General features: G+C 36.9%; 1 protein-coding gene across 2 annotated transcripts in view; it reads right to left on the minus strand.

Moving 5' to 3' along the window:
* The window catches only part of CNTN5 (contactin 5), a gene marked incomplete at its 5' end in the record, with an annotated part of 653,203 nt that overhangs the window by 472,344 nt on the left and 157,842 nt on the right, over positions 1-23,017 (minus strand). Inside the window, one exon of one of the 2 annotated variants that reach the window (XM_080930108.1) lies at positions 10,070-10,291. The exons of the other annotated variant lie outside the window; for it this stretch is intronic. Within the exon in view, the coding sequence (XP_080786234.1) occupies positions 10,070-10,291 (222 nt within the window). The remainder of the gene's footprint in view (positions 1-10,069; positions 10,292-23,017) is intronic. 2 annotated transcript variants of the gene reach the window in all.

Raw genomic sequence — 23,017 nt, forward strand, 5'->3', positions numbered from 1 at the left:
CACAGCCTTCCCACGGCCACAGTCCTGAAGACCCAAAGCCAGCCTTGACTTCCTCATGTCGCCACTTAGCATCCCAAGACTGTGGTTACAGATGTGCTGCCCTGCCCACTTCATCAACGTGCACTCTCCTTCATAGGAGTGCTGTTCATTTAGGGCTCAACTGGAAGGAAAAGTGAAACAAAGCAAATGGACACATTTATTTCCAAGAATCCATTTACATGTCCAGAGCAGACGAAAGGTCAATATCCCAACGATTTGTATATTATAGGTCTAAGAGTAGGTGACCTCAGGACATAATATGAGGCAAGGGAGAAAAGGCATTAAGTTCCGGGTTTTAAAAATCTAGATCTTAATCTCCACTGTTGCCTCTCTCCTGTCCTCCTTCCCTCCTTCCATCTCCTCCTCCGTTCCTCCTTCCCTCCATCCATCTCCTCTCTCCTTTCCTCTTTCCTTCCGTCCATCTCCTCCTCCATTCCTCCTTCCCTCCCTCCTCCCCTCTTGTGCTGATTGTCTAGTTCTAACACTTCAGCACTGCTACTGCCAACTGCAAGTGAATGATCTGAGATTCTCAAGGAAAAACTTCAGGGCTGGTCACATGGAAAGAGTAGTAGGAGCGTGCTCTGTTTGCTCTGAGCAGAACCTCCACTTGTGGTTATGACTGCGAATAGAGTGAAGGGTGGCTTCTTGTGACTCATTGGCAGTAGCTGCAGCCACTGCAACGGCAAGGCTTAGGCTTCCTGAACAGACTCCTGAACATCACTAACGAGCTCATACTACTAGTGCTCCTCGTCTCTGGAGTACTGGACTTGTGCTTCAAGAATAAGATTTCCTTTCAGAGAGCTGCTTCAAGTTAGAAATAATCTGCTGCTTCATTATTTACAAAGGCTGGTAAATAGAAGCAGCCTGGGTGACCGTCAACAGATGAATGGGCAATTAAAGTGTGCCACAAATACACAACGAATAATTAAAGTGTGCTAGAAATATGCAATGGGATTTTACTAAGCCACAAAAAGGTGAAATCACTATATTTTAAGAAAAAATTAATCAATCTAAAAATAAGTACATTAAGTGAAATAAGCCTAAGTCAGAAAGACAAACAAGCTATCTTTTATGTATGACCTGGGTTCACTACCTCTGTCTCTGTCAGTCTATTTCTGTCTCTCTTTCTCTCTGTCTATATCTTAGTTTATATGTCTCTATCTCTCAGTATCTTTGTCTCTGCCTTTTTGCCTCTCTATCTCTCTGGATTTGCTGTCTCTCTGCAATTGTGTCTGTCTATCTCTGTCTCTGTCTCACCTCCCTATCTCTGCCTGTATGTTAGTCTCTTTCTGTCTCTGTCTTCTGTGTCTATGGATCAATATCTTTGTTTCTCTGTGTGCCTCTCTGTGTTGGTATTTCTGTCTCTTTCTGCCTCTGTCTGTCTTTGTCCATCCGTACACAAGGAGAGAAGAAGAGGACACCTTGTGCTGAGCATAGAGGTAAGGGAGTGCTTCTGATATAATGCAGAAGGAAAGCCACCAGGGAAGTAGAGTGTCCTGCAGAAGGAAGTGATGTGGACATCGACGGAGGAAAATGCCAAAGTATGTCTGAAATGTCAGGTAAAACTCTCTAGTTTCATGCCAATTAAAAAACATATTATCTATATTGTAATTTTTGGTATGGATCACAATTTCTATATTTGTTTCTTGTAATGATTTATATAGTCCCCTTGCCCTATTTTCCAAGTCTGAAGCATATATGTGTATGTGTATGTATGTGGATGCTTTATATATATATATATATATATATATATATATCACACACACATATATATACAAATATATATAACATATACCATATATATGTATATATATGTATATATATATATGTATATATATATATATATATATACGTGTGTGTGTGTATGTGTGTGTGTATAATTTACTGATTCATCAGTGTTAAGGTCTTTTGTTTGTATGTATTCTTTTGACTCATTTTTCACAAACTATTCTAGTTTTTATACTTTTGTGCTTGATTATAGCTCAAAAACAGGGTACTTATCTAAAATACAAGACTCTATAATCTGAGATGTATTTTTTCTTTGACTTCTGACAGATTTAAATTTACGCAAAAATAATTTGTTTCAGTTTTGGGTAGTCTTTCTTGGCGTTCATACAGTATTCTCCTATGTCCACACAGAGACCCTCATTCCAAACATGAACCATAACGAAAATCAAAGCCACCCATCTCTCTCTCCCCTTAAGCCTCAGTACACCTGCTCTGCAGCAAGATTCATAACATGAACAATGATCTTTTGCTCATTGGCACAAATACTGCAATATCAGCCTCTATATCTTTACCATTTGGAGTCTTTGGAGCAATAGGTTTGTGTTACATAGAAATGTACATTAAGTTAGGGTTCAATCTGTTGGAGATAACACAAGACATAGTTGGATAGTTTAATGAATACATACACATGTGAACAGGGCAACTTTGGTTTAGTGTGGGTAGCTCTTCATCAGAGCAGGAGGTAGTGTGTATGGAGGTGAGCTGAAACCAGTAGGCAGATCAGATTACCATGAATTAGATATGCTTAAAACACACGTGTGAATCACAGAGTCATGCTATATAAAATGTGTCCTTTTCCTTTAAATGATTTCTAAGCTTCAGAAGCATCCTCATCTTCCAGAGACAGAGCAAACTCAGGAGATGTGTTAGTGTTGAGGGCAGTGAGACTGTACATCTACCCAGGTCTTCCAGTCATTCTAAGAGCTTGTGGTTGGTGCACTCTTTTCATTATTCTTACATGAAATTCATGATTATTGCAATCTAATTACACATTAAATGATTGAGCATAATATAAGGACAAATAAGACTTAAATAATATATCCATAATATTATTTGATTAAGTATGTAACATGTCAGGAGAAATTATAACATGACTAATTTGGTATTAACTCTTTACAAAACCCCCATGAATGAGATAACTTCAAACACAATTTGATCTGGGTGTGTAATATTGGACAATCAAACATTAGCATATTGGGTTACATGATTTTAAAGCACTCACTCTTTCAAAAGTACTGATGAATTGTGTATAACTTACAATGTTTTACATTGATACAGTCATTATAATTTAAAATAATGTGCATGTAAAAATACCAGTAAGTTTATTTTTCCTAATTTTTATGAACAAAACCCACTCTTATGACAATCTGCTGCAACAATCAACAGTCCTCTGGACCCCAGCAATTGGCTCTCTCTTCCCCATTCTCAGAGCCACTGTGTGCATTAGAGCACCATCCTTTAATTTTGTTCCTTTGCTTCTTCCACAGGGTCTAAGGGGAGGGGGCACTGCAGCTACTCCCTGTGAGCCTGAGGCTAGCATTCTCTTCCACAGAACTGTTTTAGACAGTTAGGTCTTGAAGGTCCCACTCACTTTTCTGGGGTTCAGCTTTCTGAAGACTATTCTGAGGCAGAAACCAGACTTTCCCTTCTAGCATCTTGGGCTACTACATTACACTGGCTCAATTCTTTTCTCCCAGCTTTTGAAATCCAGACCACCCCCATCCCATGCTTCTCAGGAATTACTTCACTACTTTATTATTGCCAAGACCAAATAATAACTCACTTTGCAAATGAACAGGGAAGCTGTCCTTGCTAGTATGTACCAGTGCTTTTTAGGATCATGTTCAGCTGTTACTGTGAATCTTTGGATTCTAAACCACCTTCCAGGTAAAATATTTCCTCTAATATTTCCTCTTTTTCTATATTAATCCTTTAGAAGTATGTTTATTAATAAATTTATTAGAGTTGTCCAATTGTTGATATAAGGATTCTTTTTATGCATATTTCTTACAAATCAAGGCACATCTTCCCTGTGCACTCTGCCCTTGACCATATTCCCTGCTGGGTCTGGATTTTGGTTCCATGTCTGGTCTATTTTGAGCCAAGTTTTGCTTCCTTAGTGGAGTTACAGTTGATCATATGGCACAAGTTAGGTGTGATGTATTTCATGATCATTACAACATCTGGGTGTAGATGTATCTTATTCTAATGCCAAACAGGAAGAGCTTCCTGACTCTGAATTTAATCAAATATTCTTTTTTCTTGTCATAATAGCTCAATCTCAATTACTGTCAGCATAACTGCCTAGAAGCATCATGAAGTTCACTTTTGTCTAGTGGAAAGTGCATTTGATCTAGTGACTGGGCTGTTAAACACACAAGATAAACATGCAGTAAAGAAGGGAAATAAAATGTCCTCCACACCACAGGTATCTGGAAAAATTAGTTGTGATTTTCAGTATAGACTAAGAATGGCACAAAATGATTCAAGTGAGGATTAAGAACAATTATTCACGCTAAATGAAACATATACTATCCTTTTTAAAATACTTTGGATGCTTATAAAGCATAAAATATAAATATTTTATCTTATCTTGAAATTACTTTTAAAATATTTTACATAAATAATGGTAAGTTCACTTTTGAAAGAACTTTGCAAATATATAAAAAGTCAAGAGTTAGAAGAAACATAATTTTCTGAGGACAGTTCATTTACAAAGAGTAGATAATGGAGCTAATTGACTTCTTACCTGTCAAAGGAGAAGCCTGCAAATAATTGAAGTAATAAGCAAAAGTTACTATCAATTTTTAGGCTAAAACACCAAAGTCCTTTCAAATAAACATTAAGATTATTTATAAATCATATATTTATTATTTTAGGATATGATCAACCAGATACAGGAAGCATTCTGAGAAGAGAAATTATGACATTCAGAGCTAAAGCCTGAAGAAGGGAGCTGGAAAGATAATTCATCAGCTGATAGCACTTTCTGTTCTTGCAGAAGACCAGGATTCATTTCCCAGCACCATCATCTGCAACTTCAGCTCCAAAGAATCTGACACTCTGTTTTCATGCCCAAGAAACACATGATACATAGATGTACATAAAGGGAAATCCTTCATACACATAGAATAAAATAACTAAAATTTTAAAAATAGTACTAAAGTGGACAAAATCTTAAAATTTAATAAAGCTAACAAGTAGTCACAAAATTTCTTTGTGTTTCAAACACTTCACAATTTTAATCAGATAAAATTTGAAGATGATTAAATAAAATAGTAGGAAGAATAATTTTATCTCTTCAAGTTGCAACATTTGCTTTTTTTCTTTTCTGCAGCATCTGCTAAAGTAACAAATAGAACTGAAAAGTGGGTTTGCTCAGAATATTAAGAAGAACAAAAAGAATGCATAATTAAGTTCTGAATAAACAACTCTTGGCTGACTATAGGGATTGGCTGCCTAAAAAAAAATGTACCCAGATGTAGGAATGATCACAAGATGACACAGAAAGTTAAAATAGATGAAGTATATGAAGCTTTTCCAGTGTAAAAGTATAAGAATAATCCACAGGAAAGAATACACAAGTGTGGCCAGGAAGGGATGGCACCCACAGAATGAAAAAGAAAGGCCTTTGTTTTATCACTGTCTCCATGGTTTTGGAAACCAAGGAAGTTTTATTCTGGTCCTCCTCAGAAACTATGCTTTTCACAAGGTGAACAAGACATGGATCCCAACGCTATAATGGGTACAGATCCACCTATAAATATTCTCCAGAATTTGTTCCCAGGATTGAGGTAATGAAGAATTTTTGGATGCTGTAGCTTACTTACAGTTAAACGTCTTAACTCATGGTTGGCTCTCAGGAGCAGCTGACCTCTTTCAGCAAGATGAACAATAAAATATGAGAAGGAAGGAGAAGCCGATGCTGGGTGTGGGGAGAATGGAAATAAGGGTTGCAGTCTACTATCATTAGATGGCACCTCTGAGCTCCAAATAAAAATGGAGTACTCCTGTAGGCTGATGTCAAGGCGAGACATGATTGGACAATAGAGAGTCAGTGGAAACAAAGTTTTGATAAAGTGGAAGAGGAGGAGAAAGGGGAAGATAGAGGAGGCATAGGAGAATGGTTCAGATCAGGGTGAATTAGATCAGCTTCATCTTGTTTGGGTGAGTGGTTTATATATTAATTGGCAGTGAATTTGTTGTTTCGATGTATTGTGGATTGAGAATTTGACATATAAATTTGTTTAATGAATTATTGATTGTTGAGTCACTGGGCTGTGGAGGACACTGTGTGAAAGCAATGGCTGAGAGCTTGGAACCAGCAGTTCCAAGTCTGTTGCCCACTGGAGGTGAGGGCACTCGAGGCAGTAGAATGAGACGTGTTGGTACCACACTTGATAACTTACCGCCTAGGGGATTGAGCTTGGCTCCACACTGGAGTGGCTCTGCTCCGGAGCAGCTCCCTAGAGTGAGAGCTCCCTCAGAGTCTCACTGGGAAGAAACAATATTCTGGAATTGTAGATTTTTTCAAAATAAAAAAAAATAAACAAACAAAACCCCTGTGTCTGTGCCATATCCTTCTGGCTTGACTCAGAACTGGGACAGGATGTCTTCCTTTTCGGGCTCTGTTACTTTTCTCATTTCTCACAAAAGCGTGTCAACCTAAGGTTTACTCTCTATCAAAGCTAAAGAGAATTACCTGACAAAAGCCATATGTCAGACTCTTGTCCAGGAGAAAGAATTCAAAGTTATATCCAGCTGAGATCTATCACATAGTCAGATGAGAAAGGGAGGGTCACAGGAAAGTCCTTAAAGTGTTCCTTTGGACATTCTAAAATGTGGATTAAACTACAATTACATTAAATTGGGCCCCAGACAATAGATTTGTTTTTCACTCAAAGCATAATCTAAGGAATAGAGGCTTGGCTATTACACAGGAGCATGGGAACCTTTTATAGGTGGAGTGCTCCACCCTTTTACAGGTTTTCTAGGAACATGTGATTGTGATTGGCACTGAGGAGAGCAGATAAACAAAATCACTTTGTCATTGCTTGTGTCTCATCAGCCTGTGTTGAATGGGTAGAAATTTATTAGTATTTTTGTACTAATGTTTCAGTAAAAGTTCACTGTAGAAAGCAATAAACTCATAGTGAGATCAATGCAGAAAATGTGTCTGGTCTCATCAGAAAGAAGAAAGGGACTTCAGTGGAACATCTGAGCACTGGGAAAAAATAACTGACCAGACTTATATTCCTTGGTGTGATGGCTATCCTTGATAGTCAGAATGGCTGTATTAACTGTTAACTCAAGCTTCTGGTTATACCTGTGAGGAGTTTTCTTGCATAGATCATTTGTGATTGAAGGATACACCTTAAATCTGGACCACACCTTCTAGTGGGAGCCTATAAAGAGGACCTGGAAAGAGGAAGACCTTGCACATTACCTGCTAAGACTTGCTCTCAAAAGTCAACAGTAAGTCTATTTTTCTCTCCCTCTCTCTCTCTCTCTCTCTCTCTCTCTCTCTCCACACACACACACACACACACACACATATATATATATATATTCATTCTAGCAATTCTGTTTTTCTAGAAGGCCCTGACTAATACATCTGGCTACTACCTAGTCCAGAATAGGACTGGCCTATATCAGGTATAAAAGTATAATACTGTGAAGAGAACTCTTTGAAGTTACCTCTTATGCCTTTATGCATTTTGACTTTATAATTGCCATTAGTTTTACTTCAGATTTCCTGGCTATATTTTAGTTATATTGAGAGGTGCCTTAACTTCCATTAGCTGCAAGAAACATATCAGCTATCTACCAGTTTGAAAGTATTAAGACAAATACACCAAGCTGATGTTTGTTAAAGCTCAGTGCCTTCTAAATAATCCATAAAATAACAATGCCTTCCGAAATTTATTGCCAATGTAGACTTGTGTAATTATGATACTCTTGCCAATAGCATATACACTGAAGAGCCCAGTAGCATTTACTAGTGAGTTCCAAACTCACTGCCATACATGTAACTGGTTAAACTCAGTGATTCCAAAACAAAAGAAAGACCTGAATGTTATAAAATAAACAGAGCTGTTTAAAAGGTTGTGAGTGGGTTTATGGCAGCAGTGATTGTAACAATCAGAATGCACCACATAAATATAAGAAGTTTTCAAAATACAATTTGGTAACAGAACAGAAACTAAATATGAAAGAAAATTTTGAAATTCATATTCAGTATTTTGTCATTCAATATATATTTCAGATCAAATCACCCTATGTGAATAAACTGCAAAAACTAGCATCATGAGATGGATTCCTTACAGAGGAAAGGCTTGTGTAATTATGAGTAATGAGTTTGCCTCCACATGGCAACATGATCTAAATTGATACCTTAATCTTTGTCATACACTTCTTGAAAATATGTCTTCAAATGTCTCATCTATCCTCAGTCAGTGCTGAATGTCATTAGCTATTTCTCTTAAAATCAGTAAAGGTATAAATGAAAACTCTGCAGAGAGTCTGTTAGTAGTGTGATGCCGGGAGAGATGCATACCCACCTCTGCATTTTCATCCATAATATCTGCCGACACACTTCTTTGAGACACTGGGTGAGATAAGCTATATTTAAAGCCTGGCACTGTGTCTGCTAATGATCATTGGCAGGAGCCTTTGCATCACTGCTCCTTAACCTCATTTTGTTTCTTGCTATGTCTACTGACAGATTTAGGGAACAAAGGAAAGACATTTCTCAGTCCATAATGTTAATAAGTGTGGAGTGCTTGTTAATTTAACTGATATCTAAGTGTGACATCTGTCTTATTTATTTATCACTCAAAATGAAATGAAATATAAGCATATATTTATAGGATATATAATATACATAACACTGTTTTACTAAAGAAAAGCATAGGAGTGAAGCATTACACTCAACAAGTTTATTTAATTTATTTAAAGATTTACCTTATTTTTCATTATGTGTGTGTTTGTTTTTTATGTCTGTTTGTGTACTCTGCACATGTGTGTTAGTGCCCAGGATTATTTGAATTTCCCTGGAGCTGGAATTTGGAATTCGTATTAGAAACAATTGTAAGCTTTTTGATGCAGGTACTGAAGGAAAAAAGGCTCACTTGCTCTGTAAAAGCAATTTTAACAATTTAGTCTCCCCTCCAGCCCCCCAAATAGCTGTTTTAAGGCTATAGATACTTATTGCCATTTAAAAAAGAAAGAAAGAAAATTAGAAAGAAAGAAAGAGAGGAGAGAAAGTCTTGTGTTTTCACTTTCAGACTATCAATTCTGAAATTTAGTTTTAAATCAGTACTGGGAGTGAGTATAATTAACAGTTGATTTCACCAAGAATCTTGGGAGATACTGTGTCCAATTTTCTGAGGAACTACTATTCTGATTTCCAGTGGTTTTACTAGTTTACAACCCCACCAACAGTGGAGCAGTGTTCCTCTTCCTCCACATCCTCGCCAGCATCTGCTATCCACCTGAGTTTTTGATCTTAGCCATTCTGACTGGTGTGAGGTGTAATCTCAGGGTTGTTTTGATACAGCAGAGGATAACATTGTTTGGCATCAATGAGAGGAGAAGCCTTTGGTCCAGCAAAGGCTTTTTTCTCAGTGTAGGAAAATCCCAAGGTGCTGAGGGGGGAGAGCATGTTTGGAAGAGAGCATCTTCATGGAGGCAATGGGGGGGAAGGTAGATGGCATTGGGGAAAGGGGGATGACAACTGAAATGTTACATCTGATAACATCTGATACACATAACATCTAAAACAGATAATATCCAGAAAAAAAAGAAAAAGAATCTTGAGAGATGTTTATAACAGAAGACAAGGGTGTTAACAGACACCCTCCCAGTGGCCTTTGCTTCTCTTTAATAGCTTGTTCACCTCCTTTTGGTTTCCAAGTTTACAGTTTCCAAAGTTGCATCTGTAAATTCATTGTATGTCCTTATAGTCCGTGGATCATTTTCAACCCTGTTGTATTACAAGCAGCACTCTGTCCAATGGTCTCAGATAGTAACCTATTTGATGAACACAGCAGTCCACTGCACACTGAACACATGCCTCTAAACTCCATTTGCTTTCTCAAATCTGACCTACCTCCTCAAAACTCCCTATAATACAGTGAATCCAACCCTCTCCTCACTGCAGAAGGCTTGACCTCTCATGTCTTGTGTGATGTGTTCCTTGCCTGACTGATGCTATTTTACATTTTTTTTTTTTTGCACTCACCATCTTGTCTGAAGGCATCTGAGGAGTGATAAAGGTTGACCGGGGAGTGGTACTGCTGAGCTGCCCCTCGCCAGCTTGGTGGAGAAACACTGAGGGTGCCTGATGAAGGACTGCTGTATCGTGGTCTGGACTTGGATCCAAAGGCGGATGAGGTTGAACTCTTCTTAATTCTTAGCAAAGCAGCATATGAAGTAGAAAGGCCAGAGAGAGCTTCAGAGTATTCTGTAAAAAAAAAAAAAAAAAAAAAAAAAAAGAGTAGTACACGGTCAAATCCAAGGCTGTTGATTTATGTTTTTTCACATGAAAATAGTTTCTTTTGACTAAATTGCTAGAAATCTGCTACAACTGAATTCAAGCTAAAATGAAAAATAGAAAGGGTGAAAGGGTAAACTTTAGGTTTTGAAATATTTTATAAAACCTTCCTAGTTTCAATATGATCTTTTAAGCAATTAGGTTTAAACATATATGAACCACAAATAGAGTAAGAAAAGGAAGAGGGATAGAAAATTGGGGGAGAAATGAAAAGGGATGGAGGGATGGAAAGAGAGAAGGAAAGAAAGAGGAAAAGAGAAGGAAAGAGAGGGAAAGAGAGGGAAAGAGAAAGAGAGAAGGAAAGAATGTAAAACCATTTAAACACTAGCCTTAAACATCCATTTTCAGGAATATTTGGATGTATTTTGAGTTTGCTATAATCCATTCCATATAGGGTAAATCAAAGCCTTATTCGTTAATGAAAGTGGGAAAATATTCTCACGTATGTTTTATAGATATGAAGGTAGATACAGAGACAGGAGCTTCTCTGGCTGAAATGCATCATGGCATACCAGAAGCTTCTGCAGTGATATTTATCTGTTTTGTGCTGAAAGTTATACCTCAGTTTCCCTGAAAGTCCTCAACTAACTATTAAAGATGAATAAATTTGAATGCAATTCATTCTGTAGATTAGTTGTGGGTTTTATAAGTTAATATTAAATAAAAATAATATTATGAAACTTTCATTTTATTAATTTTTGAGAAATATTCTTGCTTTTTACTTAGATTCTTATGGTGCTTTGTTAGGAAAAAAAAAGAATGTGCATAGGGTCTGAAATAGATTTTAATATTATATTCTCAGAAAATAATGTGATATCTTGAAGGGTGCTTATAGTATTATATATTTTAATACTTGGGTTGGTCATAACTGATGGTGAGCTTTGAGGTTTCAAATGTCATGCCAGGTTATATTCCCCCTCCGTCCCTCCCTCCCTCTATCCCTCCCTCCCTCTCTCTCTCTCTCTCTCTCTCTCTCTCTCTCTCTCTCTCTCTCTCTCTCTCTGTCTCTCTCTCTTTCTCTCTCTCTCTCTCTCAACTCTCACCTATGCACACAGCACTATGCTTGTCTGCATGCTAGCACACTCACCACCATTGATAATAACATATTTAATTTTGAGATAGGGAAGATAGAATTTAATGTATATTATTTTAAGTGAGAAGATCCCTATATCCTGGCCCACATGTTCTGTTGACAGCCTATATAAAGGGATGGAAAGAGAAAGCTTGCTCTCTTCTGCTGGTTGCTTCCACTGGCAAGCCCATTTCTTCAGAACATTAGAGCCTCCTTCTTAAGGGTTCTGGTATATACCAGAGACCAGCTAATATACAGCCCCGTAAACTGAATAGCTAAAATATTCTTGGACCCTTTATTGGTAGGCAGACATTGTTGCACTACCTTTACCACAAGCATTCTCACAAATCCAGTTTATATTTATTAATTGCATCTGTTCTATTCCTCGAAAGAACCTGACTTAATACAGATAATAATTTTAGGGCATAATTTTGGGAAAAAATCTAAATATTATGAGTTTCAAACAGACATTGGATTTTTGCATGTCTAATATAAACGGAATCGAACAATTTGTTAAGAATTGAAGTCTTTTTATGTTTTAATTTGATGTATATGGGTGCTTCATATGCCTATAAGTGTGTGCACTGCATTGATACCTGGTGCCATAAGAAGCCAGAATAAATCTTCTGAAACAAGACAATTGCTGGAAACTGAACTCAGGTCTTCTGAGAGATTAGCCATTGCTCTTAACCATTGAATCATCCCTCCAGAACCGATCTTGGTATAATTTTAAGAATCAGAAGTTTTATCTCAAATATATTTTTTCTTAAAGTCTGCTAGCTAACATAAGATGAAAGTCATATCTTTACCAGTAAGCTTACTCATGATTAAAATTACTTGAAATTACTGCATGGCCTCATACATATATTTCAGGATGTAGAAATACTCCTGTGATTTGGAAATAACACGTTAGATGCTGAAGTATACAATTAAGTTTAACATTTTCCTGCTGTGAAATTGTAAATATAATTTTCTAAGAGTCAAAAAATATTTTTAATGTTTTCCACACTCAAAATGAGCATGCTCTGTGACCCAGCCCATTATGAGCTGAGAAGACATTCATTTGCTTGTATAGTGAGAACATTAAAAGCTCATTTTTACAGATGTCGTAGAATAGAAAAAAATCATATATGGAATGGGAATGATTCCTAGCTGATAACGAGAATCCAATTCCTGATGGTTTGCATAGCATTTTGACTTTTTACGTCACCTCTTGGCCTGCACTGCTATCTAGCCGATAGCCAAGTTCTCTTCTCTAGCTGATATTAGGGAGCAATGTAAGAGCATAGTGTCTTAATTTATAGTTTGCCCTAAAGAGCTATAAAAGAGTGTGTAGCAGAGATAGAAGATCCACCCTTACACTTTCCTAACAACAGTTTTCCCAAAAGTAAGTTATAAAAAAAAATGAGGATGTGTGTAGATAGATATATAGATAGACACACACACACACACACACACACACACACACAGAGAGAGAGAGAGAGAGAGAGAGAGAGAGAGAGAGAGAGAGAGAGAGAGATTTTGTGAATTAAAGAAAACTTAGCATTTGCATATTCTTCTGATTTTTCTGTTACAGTAAGCACAGGTTTCTTTCCATTTTTTCTGAGAATGGATTACAGGAAAAGTGACTCTTATTTCTTATTTTCTGAGAAAATCACTTTTCAGTTGGTCAGTCTTTTAATAAGTACCAAGGCTGGCAATGTCACTGGAACCTAGTTAGGCATTCCTCATTTCTCCTTCGATTTTCTCCCTTTATATAGATCAGCCCTTAGGGAACGTGCCTTACAGTAATTTCTAAAGTGGCCTGGAGATTTTGTGATAAAACTCAATTAACCTGGTGCTCCCACTCCATGGGATCCCAGCTGGAAGATGGGTAGGAGTAAATATTAATGCCTTCATTAAACATCTCTTCCTCAAGTGACCCTCAGACCACTGGAGTTAGATTATTTAATAAAATCATGGCCTACTAAGTCACACTGACATTGTCACATCTTTTGCTTGCTTTTTCATCATTTCAAAAGTGATTTTATAGATTTAAAATATTACCACCGAATATAAATACTATTAATAAAAATGAATTAGAATGTGGAGAAGATCTTGGATTCTTTAGGGAAATATTTACAAATAAAACAAAATGTCATTGTGACAAAGCATGTATTTTAGTCACTCATGATATTTTAAATATTTATAAATTTTCTAACACCTATTAAATTTATCAATTTTCCATAAGTCCCTAAGTATGAAAAATATTTCTAGAGCAAACTTCATGTCTCTAAAATATTGATGATAGCACTAGAACATGCAACGAGGTTCTGCCTTAGATGACCTTCTGTCACCTGTTAACACACTGATAGAATATTTGATGGCGTCAGAAAGGTCAGTAAGCTTCACCAGAGAAACAAGAAAGAGCAGGTAACTTCTCTAGCTTCTTGTGTCACCTAGAGTTCTAGTTTTGTCTTTAAACAAAAGTACTCTAACACACCAAGTGATATGTGCTGCCTTTTCCTGATTATAACACTTAGACACTGAAGTCATGGTTCCAGGAAGAAAGACCATTGCCTCCAAATGACATGGTGCCAGGGCAGGTAGAAGCCATGTGATCACCATGCCTACCGTGTGATGCACGGTCATTGAACTCGGCATGACACATCTCTGACCTTTGCCAGGGCTACTCCTGCAACAGTTCTGTCTGATGAAGGTTCATGCTCACTGTGCAGTTTCAGTCGACTTCTGTTTCCTGAATCTTTCGTGAATGGATGGAACAACTTCACTGAGCTTGTCATGTGACACACACATAGAAAAGCATAATAGTTGTAAACATTCTATATGATTTCAACTTGGTTTCTGCATCCATGCCACAGGAGAATTGGGATAGCCCAGATCAGATCCAGTCCCTGCCTCAACTCAGAATTTCTGTATCATGTAGAAGCTTGACAGTATTTTAGCTGCATTGGGTGGGCAGAAGTGAAACGGGTGAGATTCAGTATGTTTGAAGCTCTGTTGTAAACTCAAGCATCCGAATTAATTATTCTCACGTATAAATAGAGAATCATATAGCAGTGCAGCCCTAGACACTGCCTAAAACAGAGATGTAGGTGCAGTCACAGAGTATGGAGCACAGAGTTCAATCCTCCTAACCGGCTTTTCTCAGACCGACTCTGGATTATTGAAGCCACTGTGATATAAGATGATAGCTTTATCTCCTCTGCTGTACTTGTATATAAAGAGATGTATCATAAAACATACATGTTAAATTGCATATTATATGATTTTATTTCAAGAAAAACACTTCCTACTTTGTATTTTCTAGCTACAGTTTTTACACAGAATCTCTTTTGATAATAAAACGCATAGTGTTTGATTGCTTAAACTGGTAATCTCTTCTATGAACTAATGAGGAAATGGACATGGTTCTAGCTGTAGAGTATAACCACACTTGGGATGAAATGATTCCCTCTTATTCTGGAGAACAGTTTTCAGTAAGGTTTTAACTGTTCCAGTTATATTATAATACTTTCATATTCTCTTTGTGTGTTATAATGATTAAGAGTACTTTAGAACACACTATGTACATTGGAATTACTATACACTGCTCATTAATAAATGGTCTAGCTGACAAGAGTTTCATAAAGCATGGTTCCCTGAAAATTTAGAATTTGTCCTATGAATAAAATATGTATTTGATACATCTACAAAACCAATAATGATTACAATGATTTTGTTATGCCTGTGAAGTCCATGGTGCAAAATACCTTCTACACTGCATTTTCAAAATGTTGGCACCCTCAGCTATGGAAGACATTGGGATGACATTAACATGGGCATTTACATTAGTGGAATTCTAGGTACATAAAGATAATCAATAAATTGGTCTATATAAGCGTACTGTAACATATGGTTTATTTACCTATTCCATGCACAAGAAATGATTATCGTGTGCAGCCTACAATGAACAAGATACAGAAATAACATATTCCTGCCTTCAAATGCTTCTTTTTTTATTTATTTTATTTTTTTCAAATGCTTCTTACAACATAAGAGGTGCATAATACAAATTCCAAAAAAAAAAAAAAAGGAAAGAAAATGACATAAAGACAATGTAGATACAAGTTTCAGAGTCACTATTAAAATATCACCTCCATTGATTCAGAATATCTATTCGGTGAAGTTAATGTCTTCACTTTCTAGAAGAGATTTCTTGACTGTACTGAGTGGGTGCTCTCCAACTCTGATAAAAACACAAAGGGCTTCCTCGGGCTTGGCAGACTCTATCCCACATGGTTGTATCTTGGGCACATATAAGGAACTTGGTTCAAAGAAGTTGTACCAACCCAGTTAGCTGTGCATGTTAGACAAATTTGTATCTCTAAATATATCAGGAACCCCAACAGTTGCTATGTTTGGTTCTTTGTCATTGGCTTTCTGGTGATTACAGCTTCACTGTAGAATGTAAGCATAGAATAAAAGGGCAATGCAACCTCTCATTAGAACACAGTTTTTCTTCAAAGTCAATTTCCATAGCTTTGACTCTGGCAAGTAAAGGCTGGTGAACCATATGCCAGAGTAAATGAGGAACTTTGCCACTAACAACAGATTCTTCAAAAGAAATATGATGCAAGGGAATTCTCAATGGCAGTTTACCCTTTGTTCAGCAGAGGATACACCTGAAAATCATTGCTGTTGATCCTACTGCTCTTACCTAAACTAAAAGTTATATAACCCAGTGAGCCTGAAGCAAGAGCATTCCACAAGTTAGTGTAGCACAGCCAGATACAACGAGTTCTCTTATTTTAGTACCAACACATTTGTCCCACAACAAAACTTATTATGTCATTAAATCCTACTGCCCAAAATAAATTCTGAATACGAATTTCTTCCTAAACCTTCATCAGCATCTTGCCAACTGCCACTTCCCAAGTCAGCTCTCAGACATTGTTAAATTTCACAGGGCTTTCCTTACAGATCAGTGGATCTCTGATCTGCCATGTATTTCTTTTGGTATCACCTTCTAGCCTGTGGGGTGATTCTCACAAATCCTCCTCTTGCAGGATAAATTACAGGGTTCAGATCTCACAAGAGCTCTGCTGCTCAAAACTCCCTGACTTATTATCTTAAACATTTTGAATATAACATAAATATATATGTCCCTGAAATATATAATCTTCTTTAAGACTTCAATGCCAGCAGCAGGCTGCACCACAGAAAGCACCTGGATCAGGTTGGGATCTACAGACCAGAAGCACAGACAGACTGTGTTTGCTTTTGCTTCAAAGAAACTGGAGCCATTTCTTTGTGTGTGTGCGTGCATGCATGCGTACGCGTGTGTGCGTGTGTGTGCATGAAGCAATATTACATCCTTTTTATTAGATGCTCTCTGTATGTACATTTGAAATATTATCTGCTTCCCTCACCATGCTTCCCCCTCCCCTTCCACTTGTCTCCATGAAGGTGCCCTCTCTCCTAATCACCCTCTCCAGCTCAGTGCTTGGAAAATGCGTCCTCACTGGACCAAAGGCTTCTTCTCACATTGACGCCAAACACTGCTATCTTCTGCTACATATGCAACTGGAGCCATGGGTCTTTCAATGTGTGCTCAAAAGTTAGTCCATGGGAGTTGTGTTTGGTTTGGTTGGTTGATAATGTTGTTCTTCCTGTGAGGTTGCAACCCTTTTCAGCTCCCTCAGTCCTTTCTTTAGCCTCTTCATTAGGTTCCCAGTGATCAGTCAGATGGTTAGCTGTGGGCATGCTCAGCTGTATCTGCTGGACTCTGGCAGAGGCCCTGTCATGCAGGATATGCATAGCCAATAGCTCATGCACATAAAGCAATTTTTATATCTTTTACAAATTGCATAGAATATTAAACAAATGTTTCTTTAAAATTTTTTTGCTAAAATTGTTTTCCAAATGCTTTAACTCACTACCCTCTCTCTAGTTCTATAGAAAACAGTGGGTTTGCTGATGTTTATGGACACTTTGCATAATTTGCAGAATGACCCCCAGGGACTAATATCTCCTCTATTTTCTACATACTTTCATATCTAGTCATTAAACTTGATTTTGACTGTTAGTCACAGGTCACCTTTTTCCATGTGCACAAATTTCATAAAGTCTTATATCAAGGAGCACTAGACCTGCTGACTCATCGGATGGCCTGTGTTCCTGCCCTGGGTACAATCATGTTAAAAGGAAAGAACCCATTTCCTCACGCTGTCTTACTTATACGTGCAGAACCACAGCATGGACATATCTAATTCACCTACAAACAGTATAGAAAATCCAACAAAATAAAAAATAAATCATGTCTCAAATGGCTTACCCCTTTTTCCTATTGAAGTTCACTTTTATTGATATGTCACAGTCTCAGACCACTGTGATAAACATCCCCATCTTCAGATCTAGGGTGGCATTGCATGGCATTGTGTATTTCAACAGCAGAGAGAAAGTGCTTTACTAAACACTACTGCAAGTATCCTTCCTGCTGTCAAAATATTTTGCTCCTTAAACTTTGTTTGAGATTGCCATTAAACCCACTTATCTTGATGCTGAATACACTTAATTGTGGCTATGACTTTTTAATTCATGACAATGCAAAAAAATAGTGACTTTTTAGTTGACATTTTTCTTCTTTTCTATTATGATAGTTGGTCAGTGGCAAGGGCTCAATGACATTTATCAGCTACCTAATTAAAATGTAGACACTTTTATAAAAATTGCAAATGTGACCTTCATTTGTGTATTTTTGCTTGCTAGCATGTTTATTGAAATGTCACAAAGAATTTCATTCTGTTCTTTCCCATAATGCTTCATTATATTATATTGAAAGTGTTCATTACTTAGTTACCAGAATATGAAGTCACATGGCCTCCCTGGAGAGAGGAACACTACAGTTTCCACCCTGTGTGGAGCAGGAATTGCACGGATGTGTCTATAGCGTGCCAAAGCAACCAAGTGAAATTGGAAAAATGTTCAATTAACAAGTTGGCTTGGTTTCCTAATGCCAAACAAAACCTCTTTTGTTACTTTCTCTCTGTTCCAACAAAGCTTTGTAGACATGGGCTTGATTGTTTTGGCACTCTGTAAGGACAGCCCAGACCTCTGGGGTCACCTTCAACCCTTGTAGTCTAATTGCTTCTAGCTACCCTTCTGTTAGCAATTTTATCCAAAGTCTATTATACTGTATATCCCCCTGGTCCCTGCTCTGTACCCCTCACCTATAAATTTTTTGGTAACTCTGCATGCAATTTCTTTCTGGATCCTTCTGTTCAATCTCCACAGTCCTTGACGAGTATGTTTCTGCTCTCCATCAATGTCTGTTCCAAACACTGTTGTCTTTTCTTCAAAGCCTACACAACAAAGCAAGATGTTTGTCCACTACAGAACATTTCCCATTACTCATTAGAATTTTTATATTCCATTCTCTATACTCCTTTTCTTAAAGTTTAGTCAAAATTGAATTACTTTTGTTTTTCAAATGAGCTAGGCCTTCAGCTGATTACCTTCCCCCACCATGTATTTATTATGAGTTTGTGAATATTTTACAAAGATATAATTTCAGAAGTTTCACACTTATATAAATTTTTTTTAGAAAACTAAATTTTCATAGGACACTTTATCTTATTAATTGTAATTCAAAAGAGAGATGGAAACATAAATAAACTATATACACATATAAATATTTGTGTCTTTTCTTGTAGTGCATCTCTAGACTTATGGTGATTCTGCCCCAATGTCTACTATAACATCACACTGTATTCCAAATGTCAGTGCCACAGGGAGACCTCCTACATATATCAGTGTAACAATCAAGGGTGTAGTTCAATTCACATAGGACTTGGAAAACTGATGTCATATGTACCATTGTGGAGCCTAAAAGAATTTTTGTTGAACGGTAAAATGTCATAAATAATCTTACCTTTTATTGTTTCCAAAGATCAAACTATTTCTTAGACAGCTAAAAGTAGAAGACTTTCTATAATGACAATATTTTGTAAATGAGGATACACATTGGTCAATTTATTATTGCTTAGTCAACTTATCAAATATATTTCCAAAAATGAATGGACCTATGACATTGTTAAAACATGAATTTATACACAGTTAATCTTATTTATTCTTCTCATTTGATGGAAGTATAATACCATCGAGTGTAGTTATTTTATTATATGCTAGGTTTTTATTTTATGCTTAGGCATTTTTTGAGATATGCTACGGATAAAACTTTATGAATAAAGGAGAATGTCAAAGACCTGGCTAATGGCTTATTCAGAGATTTTCATCTCAAGCAACATAACGTGTCTTATGGGTTAAGGGTATAGTTTAGTTGGCAGAACTGAACTATGAGCCCCCTGGCTTTGCCTCCTCAGAGTTACATAAAACTTGTGCATGATGATACAAGACTGTAGTCTTAGCACTGGGGAAGTTCAGAAGCACAAATTCATTCTTAAATTAGCTGCAAGTTCAAGGTCAGCCTGGTATACATGAATAACTCCCTGAAAAATTAAAAATTATTAAATATTTCAAATAATAGAAAAATATCTCCAAATGCAAGAGCATAAAGTGAAATTTTAGTAGATTCACAAACAGGAGAGCAAACACCAGAAGCAAAAGAACATGTGATAATGACTTGGTTCTTATTATTTCTGTAGAGCAATGAAGAGTCATCCTTAGAAGCTCATTTACTCTGTGTGAACAATTCCACTATTTGTCCTACGATACAGAAAGTGTTGCTTGGTAGGCTTAGAGTCTTACTCATAAAACCTATTTTGTTCAAGTTCAAACCAATTTTGTTATTCAATACATGTGAAACTAGGTCAATACTTAATCGCTCTGAGCTCCCGAAAACTGTAATACTAAGTAAGTCACAGTGACTACTGTGAAGATCGAAATAATGTATTACATGTGAATGTAGATCAGTAAAAACGCCAGTCTATCAACTGTGTGATGAGCATTAATTTACTTTATTTTTGATTCTGTTATGTAAGCTTAAATATTAAATCACTTGTGATAGACATTTGCATCTTTCAAAGAAACATAAGATTATAGCTTAAAATACAGTTTTCTTTCGAGAACAAAATTTACTGGTTTGAGCCTCATTGTTTGGGAGGTGTTAATTTATTTACTGAAAAGATGATTTAGTGGTTAAGAGCACAGTACACACATAGCCTTTATAACTCTCTCTAACTGCTATTCCATAGATTTAGTACCCTGCTTTCGCAGTCACATACATGTATGTGGAGTGCATTTGTACAAACTCATATATGCACACGCAATAATTGAGTAATACTCTATTAGTACTCCAGATTTTTTAGGGGAATTTTTTATGAACAGATCAGATAAAAAGTGATATAAACCTACTGTCCAAAGATCTTTGCTGATAAAAGTGAAAGTGAACTCTCTTAATGCAAACACTTCTCAAAAAACAAGCAAGCAAGCAAGCAAACAAACAAACATAAAAAACCCCCCCCAAAAAAAACAAAACCCGGATTTCATTTAGTACCCACAATGGAAAACTACACATGAAAAAATGGTTGTTTATTTCTTCTATCCCCACTGAGGAAATTTTAATCTGGCCAAGAGATTGCTGAATAAAAATATGAATGTTTCTTGGTGATATTAAAGGACATAAAATGATACAATAGCTATCCTGCAGGCTTCCTCAAAGGAGTCCTTCCCACAAGCCTTAAGTGTCCCCCCTGCTGCAATGAAGTAACATGCTGAATTAACCCCCGACAGGGCTTGCTGGATGGCCTTGCAGGTGGTCAGTGCTGACTTAGAATGACTGAATTGAAACACACCTAAAAGCTATAAGAATAATTTTCCATAAGTTTTCAATACAAATATAAATAACATGGAAAGCCAATATGCCTAGGTGCTGTACAGTGAATTCAGAGATGTATTTATAGGCCTGCGGCAGTCTTAATTTTGAATTTTTTCTATTACACTAATGTTCATCTCCCTCCCACCAATCTTTTTACTCTATTTTGAAACTGGCTCTATAGCTTTAGGATTTTGTTACCAAATGTTCTATATTTTATTAAAAAGTAGCCTTACCTGTGACAATAAAAACAACAAAGCTTAAGAATAAGCAATTAAGCCATTGATCATTGCTAGGATGCTGAAACTATGCCCCACTGCCAGAACCTACAGAAGCAACACAGAGAGTGGGAAGAAAGGCAGAAGAGGCTGGTGATGAACCACAACGTCTGAAGTGGCTTTGGTATTTTCTTTATGATTGTGAAAGGTGCCAAGTACTTAAAAGGAATTTAACCCAGAAAAATATGAACCATGATAGTTTAGGCACTGTTTTTAATTGCCTGAGCATACAAATGACTTTATAAAGCAGGTATTTTCATTAAAACAAGCAGTAATTAGTATCAGAACTAGGTTGTTTGGTTTTTTGTTTTGTTTTGTTTTTTGTTGTTGTTTTTTTTTTTTGTTTTTTGTTTTTTGTTTTTTTTTGTTTGTTTTTTTGTTTTTTGCTGAGCACTTCAGAAAAGTATGGGGAATGTTCTTTAAACTATAAACCACAGAAAAATTATAAGTGACCATTTAAGTCTTGTACTCATGGCTTAATTATGAATCTCCAGCATGTCTCATCCATCCTCTACCGGCTCATACCACAGTTTTCTAAGATGAGTTCTGGACTAGTAAGCCTAGTATGGATGTATGGAATGTGGACCAGGAGGGAAATAAAATCTTGAGCATAAAAATTAAATTAAATTAAAAAATGTAAAGTATAAGGAAAGAGACAACAGCAGCATTGACCCCAGCCATGCATGGGGAAAGTAGGAAGAGTAATGTTAAAATACACTTCAAGATCACACAATGCTCTGACATCCATACCCCCTCTTCTATCACAACCCTCCTCATCACACACACACACACACACACACACACACACACACACACACACACAGTAATTTGAGCATGAGGGGGCTCACTGTGTACATAAGCCTACGTTCTAATATAAAACAGACATGCTCACTACAATGGTGGCATGAAACAAGCTATGGAGCTGATCTTGCTCGGGGCCTGAGCTCGACTTCCTCGGGCCAATGTGGGATTCTACACAGAAAACTTGCTTAGACATATGCAGCAATCTAGGCCCTGGCCACATAGTCATGAATTAAGAACATTCTCTGAACAAACACAAACTTCTACATTGTAATAAGATTCTTCCCACATCATTGTTTTCCCTATGCCTCATTTTCCTCATCTGTCCTGTAGGAGTTATGATTCTATTTCTCCAAGGGCTTGCTACAAAGATGAAAGGAATGAGCAAACATTAAAGGGCTGGGGCCACGAGTAATGCTTACCACAGAAACTACCCATTAAAGTGCAGCCACTATTATGATTCTAACATAAACTGAGGATTTACTGGTCCAATGGATGTTTTCCTGAGGTTAGATTTTGAATCATACACTATAAAGAGACACAAGCTGATAGTGATAGCTCATATGTATGCCTTTACAAGTAGAGTGCAGAAGTCCACTTCAATTTTCAAATAGTCGAAAAGAAATCAATTATGTTTCCCACATCTAAATTTATCCAAAGCATTAGACAAA

Source organism: Micromys minutus, assembly GCF_963924665.1.
Source record: "Micromys minutus genome assembly, chromosome: 16".
NCBI classification, from domain to species: Eukaryota; Metazoa; Chordata; class Mammalia; order Rodentia; family Muridae; genus Micromys; species Micromys minutus.